The 16,427-nt window shown below is 42.1% G+C and overlaps 1 protein-coding gene across 3 annotated transcripts in view; it reads right to left on the reverse strand.

Moving 5' to 3' along the window:
• Positions 1-5,532: 5,532 nt before the first annotated feature.
• Positions 5,533-16,427, reverse strand: part of ddx10 (DEAD (Asp-Glu-Ala-Asp) box polypeptide 10) — a 61,606-nt gene continuing 50,711 nt past the window's right edge. Inside the window, exons 17-19 of one of the 3 annotated variants that reach the window (XM_055875371.1) lie at positions 9,973-10,112; positions 8,691-8,724; positions 5,858-5,982 (exon numbers count right to left, since the gene is read on the reverse strand). In XM_055875371.1, the coding sequence (XP_055731346.1) occupies positions 5,947-5,982; positions 8,691-8,724; positions 9,973-10,112 (210 nt within the window). In that variant the 3' untranslated portion in view covers positions 5,858-5,946. Of the gene's footprint in view, positions 5,983-8,690; positions 8,725-9,972; positions 10,113-16,427 lie in introns of all 3 variants that reach the window. The other 2 variants (XM_055875362.1, XM_055875353.1) reach the window with 2 other exon arrangements.

The following is a 16,427-nucleotide window of genomic DNA, read 5'->3' on the forward strand; positions in this document are numbered from 1 at the left end:
CCCAGACCTTTGTTTTGAAAGAAAGATATCTCAGTTTTAAGGTCTCAGTTTAGAGAGAAGAAGCCTCGTGAGGTATTGGTCTGTCACATGTTATGAACCAGTATTGGTCTGTCACATGAATGAAACAAAACGGTAATGATTAATGAATTATGTTAAATGATGCAAATATAACTTGTCTGTGTATAGCTGTATATAAGACAACTGCTGGGACTGCCCAGGCAGAGCTTCTGACAGACATTCACTATGGTGCATTAAGTTTGTTGGAACCTCTCCAGCACGCTGACAAATGAACAATGATTCATTTAAGATTGACTTTGAGTGTCCCTGTGTAAGAATTTCCACAACACATCCAAATGACATTTTACAAAGCATTGACCCCAGGGGTGTGAATACTTATGTAAATGAGTGAGATAACTGTATTTCATTTTCAAAACATTTTCAAAAATGTCTAAAAACATGTTTCCACTTTGTCATTACGGGCTATTGTGTGTAGATGGGTGAGAAAAAAACAAATGTAATCCAATTTAAATTCAGGCTGTAACAACAAAATGTGGAATAAGTCAAGGGGTATGAATACTTTCTGAAGGCACTGTATAAATTAATGATACGTACCCATTGATTCTTGAATATAACGTATAAATGCCTCAAGAACTAAGCTCAACTGTCATACCCCATCAGAACCCAAAATATAAGCTTGTTTCACTCCAATGTTTTCAAAGAAAGTAAATGTAAACAAACACTATAAAGGTTCAAAACATGGTTAAAACTATCATTTTGATATCATGGATGGTCAGTCCTTGCATCCATAGCTCTGTCTGAATTTGAGAGTGGTTACATTTCTCCAGCCCCATCCCTCAGCTTTTTACTGAAACAGTAGCTGGGAGACGCTTTGTTATTGTTTCAACTGCTGATTGCCGTATATTCAGGGTTGGGGAGTAACGGATTATATCATGGATGGATTACAAGTAATCCGTTACATGTAAGGGATTACCACAACAAAAAAGGTACCTGTAAATCCGTTACCAGCTAAAATATTGTAATCAAATTACAGATACTTCGACAAAACTAGATGATTACCTTGAGGATTACTTTTAAATTCAGAAAGGATGTTTGTTAAAAAAAAACAGACACTTCTGTTTTCTCAATGACATTCAAATCAGCATTGAACAAAGGCACAACTTTAAGTTTGTTCCACCTGAATGAGTCTGACCACAATCAGAGACCACTATGATGACACACCAAATGGGTTTGATGAATCACGGGAAAAGAGCATGAATAGACTTTTGTAGGCTACAGTCCAAGCTATGTCTTCCAAAAGATTATCCAACTTGAATAAACGCTTGGAGGTAAGGATGACAGCAGTGGTGTAGTCTACTTGCAACAGCTGCATAGTGAAGATCCCAGGCTATGGAATAAAAGTGGTGCTTTTATTGCTCAATCTAATTCATGTGGATACAATTTTTTTTCTCCATAGGCCTAATGGACACATGCTCAAACTCGCACACTTTTGATAGACTTAAAGGGGCAATTTGTAGTTGCTACATCCATTTTTTGACTTCTAAATTATATATATCCATTGATTCTGGAAGAATATAATTTATAAATGCCTCGTGAGTTTAGTTCAACCTTCACACTCCATGAGATTGTTTTTCTCCAGTGTTTGTAAACATTATAAATGTAAACAAACACTGTATAGCCTCATAACATGGTTAAAACAATTTTGATATCATGGATGGTCAGTCTATTCATCTGAGAGTGGTTACATTTATCCAGGTCCATCCCTCAGCTTTTTACCAAAACAGAGGCGGGACGACCGTTTTGTTATTGTTTCATCTGTGGATTTGCCTTTTAAACAGCTGCATATTATCAAGATATCAAAGTGTCACCAACAAAATTCTTAAATTGGCCTATAAGAAATGCTGCATATGGAATTCATTTTTCACATGTAAATAGCACTTTTCAGTAGTGCTCAAAGCATGCCATTCCATGAGAGCAGCATTTATATTTCAACTCGAATCAATGAGCCCAATCAGTCCTCCATGACAACAAAATCATAAACAACAGTGTAGAGCTGGCTAATAAGTCCTTACCTTGTGGTTATGTTCAGGTAAAACAATTTGGCTAATCTGTACTTCCATATTTCCAAGTCCTATTATTGAAGATCAAGGGGTATTACATTTATTGGAATGACTGGAATTCTGATAGACTTTGGTTAATGTAAAGATAATTTAATTGTATAATTATATGTAGTAAAAAGCGATGGGTTAGAAGAACAAAACCAACCCATAAAGTAAAATTTAACATTTATATATGGCCAGCTATGTAAACTTTAACATTGATTTATCCTGCAATAGATGTCATTCAATTGGTAACATACATGTTTGTCTACTTCCAATGCCTCTTAAGGGGAAAGTAATCCAAAAGTAACGGAATGTAACCAGACTACGTTACTGGGTATTCCAAAAGTTACGTTACTGATTACAATTTTGTACAGGTAACTAGTAACTGTAACGGATTACATTTAGTAAGTAACCTACCCAACCCTGCGTATATTCTGATTGTTTTACACTACCATACATTTTTGTATAGCTTTTCCACAGAAATTATTACAATGACAAAAGGAGGCAATTTAAGTAGTGAAGCAACAATAGCGATTTGCTGCCTTTCTATTTTGAGAGTGCATTACTGTAAAATTACTGTGAAGATAATGCAGCTCCCCTGGTTAACTGAGGCACCCCACTGACTACTGATGTGTTAAATGGGGAGTGAGATGAGTGTACAGAAAGGAAAAACAAGTACTGCAGTGGAAGGTGACCGTTCAGGCACACTAAGTGGGTTTAAGGACATCTTTCAGACATAACTACTAATAGAACTAAATGGGAAACTATTGTATTTCAGGAAGGAAAACCTGTCCCAAACATATTTTGAAGCGATCAGTTCTGTCATTCTGACAACAAAAATCTGTAACAGGAGGAGACAAATGTAAAAAAAATAAAAAAAATAACTCTGGGGTGGACAGATTATGAAAAAGCCTATCCTGGCATTCTACAACATTCGGGGTCTGCTAAATTAAGTTATGTCAATCACAGGGGAGTCGTGAGCAAGGCCTACGCCCATGTAATCTTTGAACATAAAGTGCTGGGGGCTGGAGGTCTGAAAGCTGTACCTTTGGCTCCAATCCAGGTGAGCCTCCGACAACATCAAACCACTCTGTGAGAGGCATAATAAGCTGCACCACCGATGCCAATAACAGTAATGGAATACCTTGAAGTCCCTGTCGCCAACTGTGCCCCATTATTCTGAACAAATGAGTAGGGTATCTCTGGAGGTAGTGAATGGGATAAGAGCACTACAGATACAAAAGAGGGCTGAGATCAAAGTGTAGAAGCGGAGGTATAATATTACGACATGTCACACAGAAGTTGAATTTTGTGACGTCCCAAAATGTCCAATGGGTTTTGTCAAACTAGAATAACAAAATTCCAGTAATTTTCTAAAAAACCCTAGAAATCCCGGTTAGAATATTCCTGTAATCAGGAAACCCGGGACTCCTTCGTCCAGGATTTTTGGAAAACCTGAGAGTATTACCGTAAAGGGACTTCTGCAATCCTAGACATACCTACACTACATCCGCAAAAGTATGTGGACACCTGCCCCGTCAAACATCTCATTCCAAAATCATGGACATTAATATGGAGTTGGTCTCCCCTTTGCTGCAAGAACAGCCTCCACTCTTCTGGGAAGGCTTTCCACTAGATGTTGGAACACTGCTGCGGGTACTTACTTCCATGTTGGGGGTTTTAGGCCTGGCTCGCAGTCAGCGTTCTAATTCATCTCAAAGGTGTTCGATGGGGTTGAGTTCAGGGCTCTGCGCAGGTCAGTCAAGTTGGTCCACACTGATCTTGACAAACCAAACCTCGCTTTGTGCACAGGGGCATTGTCATGCTGAAACAGGAAAGGGCCTTCCCCAAACAGTTGCCACAAATTTGGAAGTACAGTATTATCTAGAATGTCATTGTATGCTGTAGCAATAAAACTTCCCTTCACTGGAACTAAGGGGCCCAAGACCATTATTCCTCCTCCACCAAACGTTAGTTGACACCATGCATTGGGGCAGGTGTTCTCCTGGCATCCGCCAAAGCCAGATTTGTTCGTCGGACTACCAGATGGTGAAGCTTGATTCATCACTCCAGAGAATGTTTCCACTGCTCTAGAGTCCAAAGGTGGCGAGCTTTACACCATTCCAGCCTACGCTTGGTATTGTGCCTGTTGATCTTAGACTTGTGTGCGGCTGCTCGGCCATGGAAACCCATTTCATGAAGCTCCCGACGAACAGTTATTGTGCTTCAACACTCGGCGATCCCATTCTATGAGCTTGTGTGGCCTACCACTTCACGGCTGACCCATTGTTGCTCCTAGATGTTTCCACTTCACAATAACAGCACTTACAGTTGACCGGGGCATCTCTAGCAGGGCAGAAATTTGACTCACTGACTTGTTGGAAATCCTATGACAGTGCCGGGTTGACAATCACTGAACTTTTCAGTTAGGACATTCTACTGCCAATGTTTGTCTATGTAGGTTGCATGGCTGTGCTCCATTTTATACACCTGTCAGCAACAGGCGTGGCTGAAATAGCCAAATTCACTCATTTGAAGGGGTGTCCACATACTTTCGTATATATATGGTGTATTTTAATATTACAGTCAATGGATCTTTCCTTTCTATCAAGTCAAATAGCGCTATAGTTGAGCATCAAAGTCCAAAAATGGGAGAAAATAGCAATAACAGGTGATAGGATGCAGATGGCAACTGAGACATGAAGGTATACCATTACTGTTGTTTTTGGCACAAGTGATGCAGCGTTTTATGCTTCACCAAAGAAGGCAGTGGTTTGAAGTCATCTGAGGCTGCATTGGCAGAGCAGTTTTCAAAACATGGAACTGCAGTGAGGGGAGAGAGAGAAAAATGTATACGTGCTGAACCAGAAAGAGCCAGTGAGAGATGGAGAGAACAAAACTGAAAGAGGAGTGAGATGTAATGTGGGATAACAGTGTGATGGAGATCAACAAGAGTAAAAAGTACTACCGGGACAGCAAGAGAGGGAATTTAAGTCAAAATTGGCAAAGGGACAGAAAACAGAGAGGTTTCGGGAGCTGGGAAAAGCATGTCTGCATAATGTACATCGGTCAGCCTGCCAGTCCCCACTTGGAGTGTGGATCAGATCTCCTCTGGTGAGATCACAGGGGGTTGAAGGAATTATACATTCATTTCCTTCTAGAATGTGCCAAAGTCATTTACATCTGTGAAATGAAAAAGCTGAAAGTGGGCTTCAGGCTTTAACCAAGTGAGTGAAAGGTGGTCGTGTTGCACCTGCATCGAACTAGAATCTAATCACATTACAAGAGACATCACTTGGAACGAGATGCAGAGAAACACACACGCCAAGGAAATGGCTGTGTGATTACTTTGTCATGAAATAGATGGGTACTTGAAAGGGTATTTTAGAACAATGAGAAACAAAACATAAGATAGAGCAAATTACTGTATTTCAAATAAACACTTGAGGAAAAAGTATGTGGACAGGTACTAGCTAAAGCACTTGTTTTTCATGTTGAATTACATTTTATGTACCAAGTAAGCACACGTAATCACAGGAAAACAATAACAGGTCACTTGTAACTAACATACATTTTATTTGTTTTATGTTCCCAAAATAGTGGGGAACATACCCAAATAATGACAAGACATTGGAGAGGATCCACCATAAGACAATGTTGGGTAATTTGTTAGCCCTAGCTCCGGTTCCCCAGCAGATGCAGGACCAGTGCTTCGTCCTCGGCCAGAGAGAGGCCAGTGTCCAGGGGCTTGGCGGTTGCTTGTTGCCTGGGTCTCTTCCTGCTCCCTGCTGCCTCCTCTTCTTCTTCACCAGAGTCATCAATGCGGTCACTGCGGATGCGCTTCCTCATCCCAGCAGCAGGGCTTTAAACAGAGATAGGAGAAAGGGTTCAACAATCAGTTCAGCGCATATCAAGGGGAGTTGGGTTTATATTGAGGGCCAATCTATGGAGATGGGTTTGAAAGGGGTTATGAGCAGGGACCCTGTGTTTTGCGCTATAGTGTCACATGACCTTGTTAAAAACCTTTATTTTAAGCCTTTTCCAGAAATTAGAATTACACCAAAAATTAAAAGCAATTGTCTGGGGATAGTGCTGGACCATCTGACATAAAAAGAAAATGGGACTGTTAGATGAAAAAGCTGTAAATAAAAAAGGTTCAAATCCAGGTCATGTGACATGATTGTCCAAAACACAGGGCCTTAGTTGAGACATAACGTGGATCATGGGAATCTGTGTAAGAAGGGTGTAGAGGAATGCAACAGAGGCAATTTGGTTAAAAGTCTTCCAATGTTGCTAGCTGTTTGATTGCTTGCGGTAGCCCACTGTTGGTTTTCTTTGTAATTGAGGGATGGAAAGAGGCATCCGTCACATAACTGGCTCTCTTTATTCAAAAGTTGTGAGATGGTGCGGAAAGAAGCAGTTCTATAGAGACCTCCAGGACTCTTTCAGTGTCAAGATGATCAGACACCAGTGATGGCATAATGGAATTAATCGAACAAATGAGCCGAACAAAACAAGTCTAAGTCTTTCATGAAGTCAAATGGTGTGGATAAAGGGAGATGGGAATGCTTTATCATGTCAACAGGAAGCAGAATGAAACAATGAGTCATTGCTGATCGAGCCATCGCTCCTATTATCCATGTCGCCGATTTTTGACACTCCACAGCTCTAGGACTGGGTGGTGAGCACTGGGTAAAACAAAATGGCTGCCACGCATGCAGAACCCCATTGGGGTCATATTCATTAGGGCACACCAGAGCTGTGAGATATGGCCAAAAATCCATATCACAATAAATTAACTGAATTAATGCAATTTATCCTTTAAAATAATACTACTATTTTGATTGTTGTAGCCATCAATTGTCCCATTAACGATAACATATAACCAAACCTATTTAATTTCAAACTTCACAATTCTCTAGTATAGGCAACTTATCATAATGAACGATACATGTATCAGCAAAATGCCCACATGCGGTTTATTGTCCCAGCTCTAGCACACTGTAACAAAACGGCTTGCAATGGAAAACTAAAACAAGCGGTTTTTTTGTTGAATTAATGAATAAGTTCAGATGGCCTCTTCTCGTTTCGGCTCATTTTCTTCCATTTCATGTCTAACGAATCAGGACCCAGGTGTGTACATTAGTAAGGTTTGGCGAGTTACTATTACATTAATCTTGCCAACCACAAACATGTAGGCATGCGCATTGTCTTGACAGTCTTTCCGCTAGCCATAAGGAGGAGTGATTTCACCCAAAGTAAAAAGGAAAGGGGAATACCAGTGGTACATTTGTCTTGCTTTGCTGTTTTGTTAGTGCTGACAGGGTGGTTCTCACTAACCTTAGGCCATGGTGAACACAACCTGAGCCCAAATGAAGAACAGTGTGTAGCACATCTGTTTGGTACAGATTGTGAGACATGAGAAGTTGGGGAATGGTCCCACCTGATCAGAAGTTATATTTACAATTATCATCTATAATAGCCAAAAGAGCAGCAACAGTAGATTTCAAAGAGCAGAAATGGGACTCATTCTGACAAGTTCCTAATTTACCCCTTAACTGACCCCTTAGTCGGATTTCTGTGCCTCTGTATCATTGCTCTTATCCTAAGTGTTTTTGCTGTAGACTCAATTTAATTCCTCAGGCCAGCAGGTCTCATATAGTATTGTGTTTAATATACTCCTGGGCGCCATAACACACCAGCCAAGCTATATCTTACACTTGGCTGAGAACAAGAATCTGACCAGTGGAAAATAAACAACCGAGTGGCAATAACATACCCTATATAGCTACATGTCTATGATGGAATAAATAGTACTGTATCTTAAATAAATAAATGAATCTTTACATAAGTTCCAACGCTTAGGAAGCTCAATGTACTGTGTGGTGCTGAAGATGATTTAACCAAACAATTTCTGCCTGTATTGTTTGGTTCAATCACTGTCTAATCTAAGTCTCTGTTGAATTATTTAAGGCTTTTAGCCAACGGAACTGTATGTGTTAGTGTATAAAGTATAGACTGGAAAGGGGTTAACAACTGATATGAGGGAACGTTTCACATGTTATGGCCCTCATGTCAATCATGGCTTAAGTTGTGTTGCTGTCCCCCTGGTGGTGGTTATACATAATTAACATCGTGCTAGAAACAAGAGAAATATGCGCTGCTCAAGGCTGTGCATCGAGCAATAGCTCCCTTACGGGTTAGCAAGTAACATGCTTATGAATGTCTATATCCAGGTACAGCCAATTGGCCTTAGAGCTGTCTTGGGGACATCCATCCATCCGCTACTCCATAATCCTACCACCATGCATCATACCACCATCTGTTGCCCTGGAGATCATGGTCAAACAGCTCAGCGGTTAAGTCAGACAGGGAGACTCAATTACACTTCCATTCATCATCACCCCAGGATGTGAGCAATGGAGTCAGACAGAAGAACTGGCCAGTACAGGCATGGATGGATTCAGCAGGGATAAGCCCAGAGTGAATGGATGGACAGTACAGTATATTCTTGGTGCGCTGTAACAATGGCCAGGCCTTATACAAGCAGCACAAGGAGGTTTCTCTTACAGATAGTGGTGTGGAAATCTGCCAGAAGAAGACACTAGGAGGAAAGAGAGAGAGGGAAAGAGAGAGGAGGAGGTGCAGTAGAAGGTGTCAAGGAGAGGGTGATATATAAGTGGTAGTGTTCTGAGAAATCCCTCCCTAGTATAAACCAGCATCCTGGGGAGAGAGACAGGCAGGCTGGCGGTAGATCTGCGTGGTAAAGGGCCATCGTAGTCATGCGGTGAACGCAGGGAAGTGGAGCAGACTGTAAATCTGCTCTCGCCTGCAGCCCTCTGGGCTAACGGAGGAGGAGGAGGAGGGAACATCTGCTGATCCTCCACACACGGGAAGCCGAAGGGAGGAATAAATGCAGGCGAAGGGAGCGAAAGACAGGCAGAGAGAGAGAGAAGCATGAGGAATTGAAAGGGAGATAAGTAGAAACAAGTTAGAGCGAGAGCACAAAGACAATAGTCCGTAGTACAGTAGTTCCCAACCTTTTCCAGTTACTCTACCACCAACCGAATTTTGCTCTGCCCGGAGTACCCCCCCCCCCCATGTGCATTTTACCAGTAAGACTATGGTTTCATGAGTCTCCTCATGTACCTAGTACCCCTGGATGGGAACCACTGCCGTAGTAGACAAAACATTGAGAAGAGACAGGAAGACATGGAGCAGAAAACCAGAAGCCTCGTCCTGCCTGCCTCTCCGCCTTTAAATCCTTGGTGCATTACCCTGTAGCGAGAGGCCACGTTGCCCTTCACCCTCGGCTGCCACTTTAAATCTGCCTCTAATTACACACTTTATGGCCTATCTGCTGTCCGCCCGCGATCAATGCCTCGGCAAGCTACAGAGTGAGTCCTCCCTCCTGGAAAGGGTATAATTCTGCTCCGGAGGCGATTACACCACAAATCCCAATAACCCCAGGCAGCCAAGCAGTGATACAACATTGCAAATCTAATGAATCTATTAATGCTCAATAGAAACAATCCCTCTACGACAGGCTGCCAGGCCTAAAATGCTGAGCATCTCCTTTTTCCCCAATATGGATTCTTTGAGAAATGTCAAACCATGGCTTCTCGACTGTGTCTGGTAGTTTTGAAAGGATTGGAATGCATCAGTGATATCCAGACATCTAATCTATGCTTGGTCGAATTGATGCCTGTTCTTTCAGATTTACTCATCACAAAATCCGTACAGATAGGGGCTGCGCATTGTCAAGTGATTATAAAAGCCCTGTATGGAACCTTTAGTCTATCATGCATCCAGTTTCAGCCTAAAGACTAGATGGTACAGTAGCCCTTTTTACCTGATCTGGTCATCATCTTCCTCTGAGTCGTAGTGTAGTTTGTCCGGGTCGGGCAGCGTGCTGGGGTCAAACTCTTCTCCATCAGAACCGCCCAGGTACGCTACCATCTCCTCTTCATCCTCCTCGCTGGACTTCTGCTCCTAGGACAAAATACACCATTACTACAAATACCTCAGGTGTTGGATCCAATAAGCAAATCAACCAATTGCATGAAGACTATATGAACCCCTATGAATGTTCCACCGAATGTCTTGAAAAAGTTCTTACTGACCGAAACAGACATTCAAAAAGGTACAAGTGTAACTGTGAGTGAGGGTAAGACAGGAAATTAGCAGTTGGCATTAGCAATGCAATCAATGAATTAACATGGTTAGAGGGAGAAAACTTCACCCATAAACAGTAATGTATATGTACCAATGTTTGTGTGCCCAATTAATGAATGTTATCTTTCACGAAGAGAAAGCTTGCCAAGCCACACTAAATCACACCCCTAAATGAACTCAGCGATAATACTGCAAGTCTGAAGCTGGCAAGTAGAAATACTGCAGTGGCGGACCAAAATAATAGTATGAAAATATATTCACAGTGAAGGCCTGACGGATACAAATATCTAGAAGGTTACAGCAGTATAGGATGAGTCAAACAAACTCCGCCTGAATCAAGAGCAGATTAAAAGAAGAGGGGCAAGATAAACGCAGCTCGATAAAAAGATTTAGAGACAGGCAGAGGGGTAAGCCTCAATGTGAGCAGCGTACACACAGAATCGGGGGCACCAAACCACTCTGCTTCTGTGTGTTTCACTAATAACCCGTGGATCTCCCTCACACAATGTAACCTACATATTCGGAGGGCAATAAAAGCGACAAATAGTGGAAGTTGTAAGGCGTTTCACTGGGTGCTCTTTAATCTAAGCAGGGAATGAGAGGGGGGGTACTGAGGGAGAGGGAAAAGAGGGAAATAATTGATCTACTTAAAATGGATGAAACTGCCCAGTGGAACGCACTTGTTAATGAGCTCAGGTTCTCAGACCCACAGGGACGCCATTTTATGAAAGAATTTGGGACAAACGCATCTGTGGTAGATTTCTCTATGGACAGCTATAATGAGAGGGCCCTGTTTGTTCCACATATCTGAATCCGTGTCACTAACCTCAGTGTTCAACGAGCCTTATTTGCCCCTCCCAGACTATTAATAGCTTCTAGAAAGCCTTGAAGAAAGAGAGGACAATATTGCTGTTTTTAGCAACTCGATGGAACGTTAAGACCTAAGCTGATTCTCATGACTAGAAGGTGGGCTGCTCAATTTCAACTGGCTTTGAAAACAGTCTTCAAAGCTCTGCTTTCTAAACCAACAGCTCTGTCCAGACAAAACAATGTATCAGTCCATCTGATGTGTGTGAAAGACCTCCCCCACTGATTGTTTGAAAAAGGTTAAAAACAAAAAAGGTACGCATCATGACCCGGCCTGTTAGCGCAATCAGGTCAAAGGCTACCGTGGAAAACAAAAGGTCATGAGCATGAAATGTTATGGGAGACCGAGTTAGCTACAGCAATACACTCTACCCCTTTCATAACTTTCCAAACATAACCTGCACTATGGATTTTCCTACGTTCTTGTGACTGCAGACTAAAGAGCTGGTAAGTCAATAGTTCAATGCACTTTGCTGATTTAATGAAGAGATATCCACAAGAAATGGAATAAAAAGGCAGAGTTCTAAGCTTAGTGGATGACATTGAAGCAATATGCTGCATATGTAGGCTTAATATGCATACAATAATAATACATTTCATTTGAAGTGCTTTTCAAGACACCTCAAATCACATGCAGCAGGATGAAAAGCAATACAATCCCATAGAAATAAGTAAGTATATAAAAGTACACCGAACACGATGACAGACTAACCGGAGAGAAGACTAAAACACGATGACAGACTAACCGGGGAGAAGACTAACCACGATGACAGACTAACCGGGGAGAAGACTAAACACGATGACAGACTAACCGGGGAGAAGACTAACCACGATGACAGACTAACCGGGGAGAAGACTAAACACGATGACAGACTAACCAGGGAGAAGACTAAACACGACGACAGACTAACCGGGGAGAAGACTAAAACACGATGACAGACTAACCGGGGAGAAGACTAAACACGACGACAGACTTTGAGTGGATCTAGATGTGCATCTGCATAATAGTGAAATCTGAGTCCAAAGTGATGGGAGAAACTGACCAAGGAGTAGCATGTAAATAATAAACAGTAATGGACCCAACACAGCCTTGGGGGATACCTTGTGATACAGGCGCTGTGGTAGATTTGCAGTTTCCAAGGGAGACAATTTCTTGTCTATCAGATGGGTAGTGGAACCAGGCAAGGGGTGTTCTGGAGACTCCAAGAAGCCTCTAGATGTGGCCAGTTAAAATCTGATGACAGTGTCAAATGCTACAGACAGGTCCAGGAGGATGGAGATGTTCCCAGCTTCAGCAGCACAGAGATCGTCGTTCACTACCTTTACCAAGGAAGTTTCAGTGCTATGCATAGCCCGTAAGCCTGACTGGAGGGGCTCAAAAAGTTCATGAGATGCTAGATGTTGTTGGATTTGTGAGGCTAGCAACCGCTCAAGCACGTTAGTGAGGAAGGGGAGTACACAGTATGCCAGTTTTCGACTCTTCTCATGTTAGAGATCTTATCGACTCCTATACCCATTTACGACCCAGAGGCAACAAAATGTGGATGGGGGTGGGACTTGTAGCAATTCTAGTATCTAGGGAGGAAATCTAATCTTTGCTTTACCTAATGTTAGAACACTAAGTAGGAGTATCAGCAGCAGTTTCCTGCCGCTAGTCGTGGTGTGCAGGGAGACAGATTCAGTGTCTGTGCGCGCTGTAAACCAATCCCGTATGGAGACCTGGCTTTAGTACGATTCATTTGAAATTCTGCTAGCAAGACCTGCGGCAAGAACAGTCCTGTCATATCCACTTGAACAGAATAAAAACAAGAGTTCGCCCTGCCTCATGCTGACGTCAGGGACAGTTCCAAACCAGACCCCTGACACAGAGCAGGGAGAAACACACAGTACCAGTGTGTCCCAACAAACTTGAAAATCAGATGAGTAGGGCGATTTGGCCAAAATATCATATCACAATATTTGATGTATGGTATGATGGTATTTTATGTTTTTCAATAATAAAAAACTTCCTAAAGATGCTTTATGAGTAGTTCATGACCCTAGGGTGGAAACACTACCATTCTGAACATTTTATACTGTTCTATCTAACTTCAAACTAAAATTGTCAGCATTTTCATCAATTTCTGCATTTTTGTTATCATTACCACAGAGCTGCATAATATGGGGGAAAAAATATATGCCTAGTTAATTGGTGAACTGTTGGGATCATGGAAATAGAATGATTCATCTAATTCTATGGTTGGAATATAGTGGGCAGCACCTTGAATATATTGTTTGACATGACAATGAATGAATACGCCAGTGTAGGAATATTGACAGTGTAGGAACCAAAGTGTTGGTCAGTGTTTCCAGGGGACTCTAATTAGATGTTACATTACATGGTTTCTTACCGTTGCACAAACATGCCTATCTAGGCCTACATCATCACTGGTACCTGAGGAGTATTTACGTTTTTAATAAGGCCCTTGTGGGGAAAAACACATTCTGATTGGCTGGCCCTGACTGCACCCCTGACCAGTCATGTGAAATCCATAGATTAGGGCCTAATGAATTTCAATTGACACATTTCCTTATCTGAACTGTAACTCAGTAAAATCTTTGAAATTGTGACATGTTACATTTATATTTTTGTTCAGTATAGTAAAATATGGTAAACTGCCCAGCACTACAGATGAGAACTGTATTTTTTGTAACCTGATCATCCTCTACAGATTAACAGGAACAATGAGTCTCTCTTACTTTGACCAATATATTAGTAATTACAAAAAAAACAAAGCTGAGTGTATCATAAACTAAAAATACTGAAGAACTGGCAGCATAATTCCACACCACCAAGCAGGCCTGTGCGTGGTCTCATTTCATTATCTTCAGTACAGTCTCAGATGTTCAAGTTAATGCAATCTCAGCCCCCTCTAGGGAGACTTATGGACTCATCAAAACAAGAATGCCATTTTGAGCTGAGAGAGGAGCCAGTGTTACCTTAGAAACTGAAAACCCTTTAGACATATTACAGATACTGTCTGGAAAATAACAATACAATACTCAGAGCACCTTTAGCTGTAAATTCCACAGAATATGGCATGCCATGTATTGATTGAAACAGGATGTCATATTATACATTAATAACGTCACCTTCAGTGGTTGCCATGGCGCTGTGGGGCAGAAAGCTCTAAATGTTGTGCATATGTTCCTTATTTTAAGTGTTTTTAATTGCATTGTTTCAATCAAATTCTTTAGTTTTTAACTTAATGAGGGTTGATCTGAAATAACTGGTGGTAACCCACAGAGTTACAGGAATGATGATGGCAAGCCAGTTTATTCAGCTTGTCTTGGCTCCCTCCCCTCAAGCTACTGCTACTGACTGCCTTTCCCAACTGCCTAGACATCGGAAGCTGTGGAAGACCCCAACTGCCTAGACATCGGAAGCTGTGGAAGACCCCAACTGCCTAGACATCGGAAGCTGTGGAAGACCCCAACTGCCTAGACATCGGAAGCTGTGGAAGACCCCAACTGCCTAGACATCGGAAGCTGTGGAAGACCCCAACTGCCTAGACATCGGAAGCTGTGGAAGACCCCAACTGCCTAGACATCGGAAGCTGTGGAAGACCCCAACTGCCTAGACATCGGAAGCTGTGGAAGACCCCAACTGCCTAGACATCGGAAGCTGTGGAAGACCAACTGCCTAGACATCGGAAGCTGTGGAAGACCAACTGCCTAGACATCGGAAGCTGTGGAAGACCAACTGCCTAGACATCGGAAGCTGTGGAAGACCAACTGCCTAGACATCGGAAGCTGTGGAAGACCAACTGCCTAGACATCGGAAGCTGTGGAAGACCAACTGCCTAGACATCGGAAGCTGTGGAAGACCAACTGCCTAGACATCGGAAGCTGTGGAAGACCAACTGCCTAGACATCGGAAGCTGTGGAAGACCAACTGCCTAGGCATCGGAAGCTGTGGAAGACCAACTGCCTAGACATCGGAAGCTGTGGAAGACCAACTGCCTAGACATCGGAAGCTGTGGAAGACCCCAACTGCCTAGACATCAGAAGCTGTGGAAGACCAACTGCCTAGACATCAGAAGCTGTGGAAGACCAACCATGAACTGCAAGATCCCTACATTCGTTTTTGTTTTCAATGCCACTGACATTCTTGTTTGTAATGAAAAGCACTATATAAAATAACTATATCATTATTATTAGCTCAAAGCTTTTCAAGGCACCACCATTATTTTAAGGTCAAAGTAAAAAGCTGACATTCAACATCATGCAATGTTTATTTCCCTTGTGTGTGCGCACAGCCTTCTTCTACAAGCCTTAACAGTGTCAGCTAGTTTAACACACATCTTCAGAGGCACCACCTGGGATGTCACGTCGATTAAGGTGTCTCAATCTACACACACAGGCAAAATCCATGCCTCGTGCCAGCTTAGAATGGCTCCAGCCAGCACTTTAGCCAATGAATATTTAAATAAACGCTGTAATCACTTAGCATTTAGGAGACCATCAAATAAATGTATGTGACGCTTTAAACGCTGGAATACTAGGCATACATTTTTCAGGACACGCTCATCTAGAACATCCAGGAAGCCTTATTTCCACCTATTCATTCAATTTAGGAGTTTACTGATTAAAGCATGGGCTCTGTATCAACATTGGGCCAACAACTAGGCACAAAACACTAACACAGACAGAAATCCCAGTGTGGGAGCAATAAAAGAGAAGGGAGGACAGATTGATGAGAACACAGAAGTATTTTAGGAGAAATTCTGACATGCCACCACAGCTCACGCTCCCTGGTGGACTTTAATCAAATCTCTTCAGGCCCCTGGTGATGGATTCTCATTTAGAGCTTCATCTCTGAAAGTCTAACTCTGGGAAAAGTGGAAAGCAGTCTCAGGCAGCATGGAGGGAACATTTATTACTAACCTGTCAGACATTAGGAACTCATTGGCGCATGCAGAGCTACCACCGGCATTTCTCATCAGGATTACATAAAAGTAAGACCTAAAAGGCTTGCCAAGATTCGAAAATGCACAGATGCTAAATCTAAGAGGGTTTATAGATACTATAGTGAAGGTTATGAGACAAGGTAGTGAACAAACCCGAAAAGCCTTGAGCTTAACATTGATACAGCTCATTAGATAATATTCGTACCCATTTGGACACCAAAACTATGTGCAAAACTAGAATCTTAATTTGCTGCATAGAACACTTGAGAGATGGGCTTTTAGGTATCAATTGAAAGCAATAAATGATAGCACCGGT

This window comes from Salvelinus fontinalis, chromosome 2 (assembly GCF_029448725.1).
Source record: "Salvelinus fontinalis isolate EN_2023a chromosome 2, ASM2944872v1, whole genome shotgun sequence".
Classification (NCBI taxonomy): Eukaryota; Metazoa; Chordata; class Actinopteri; order Salmoniformes; family Salmonidae; genus Salvelinus; species Salvelinus fontinalis.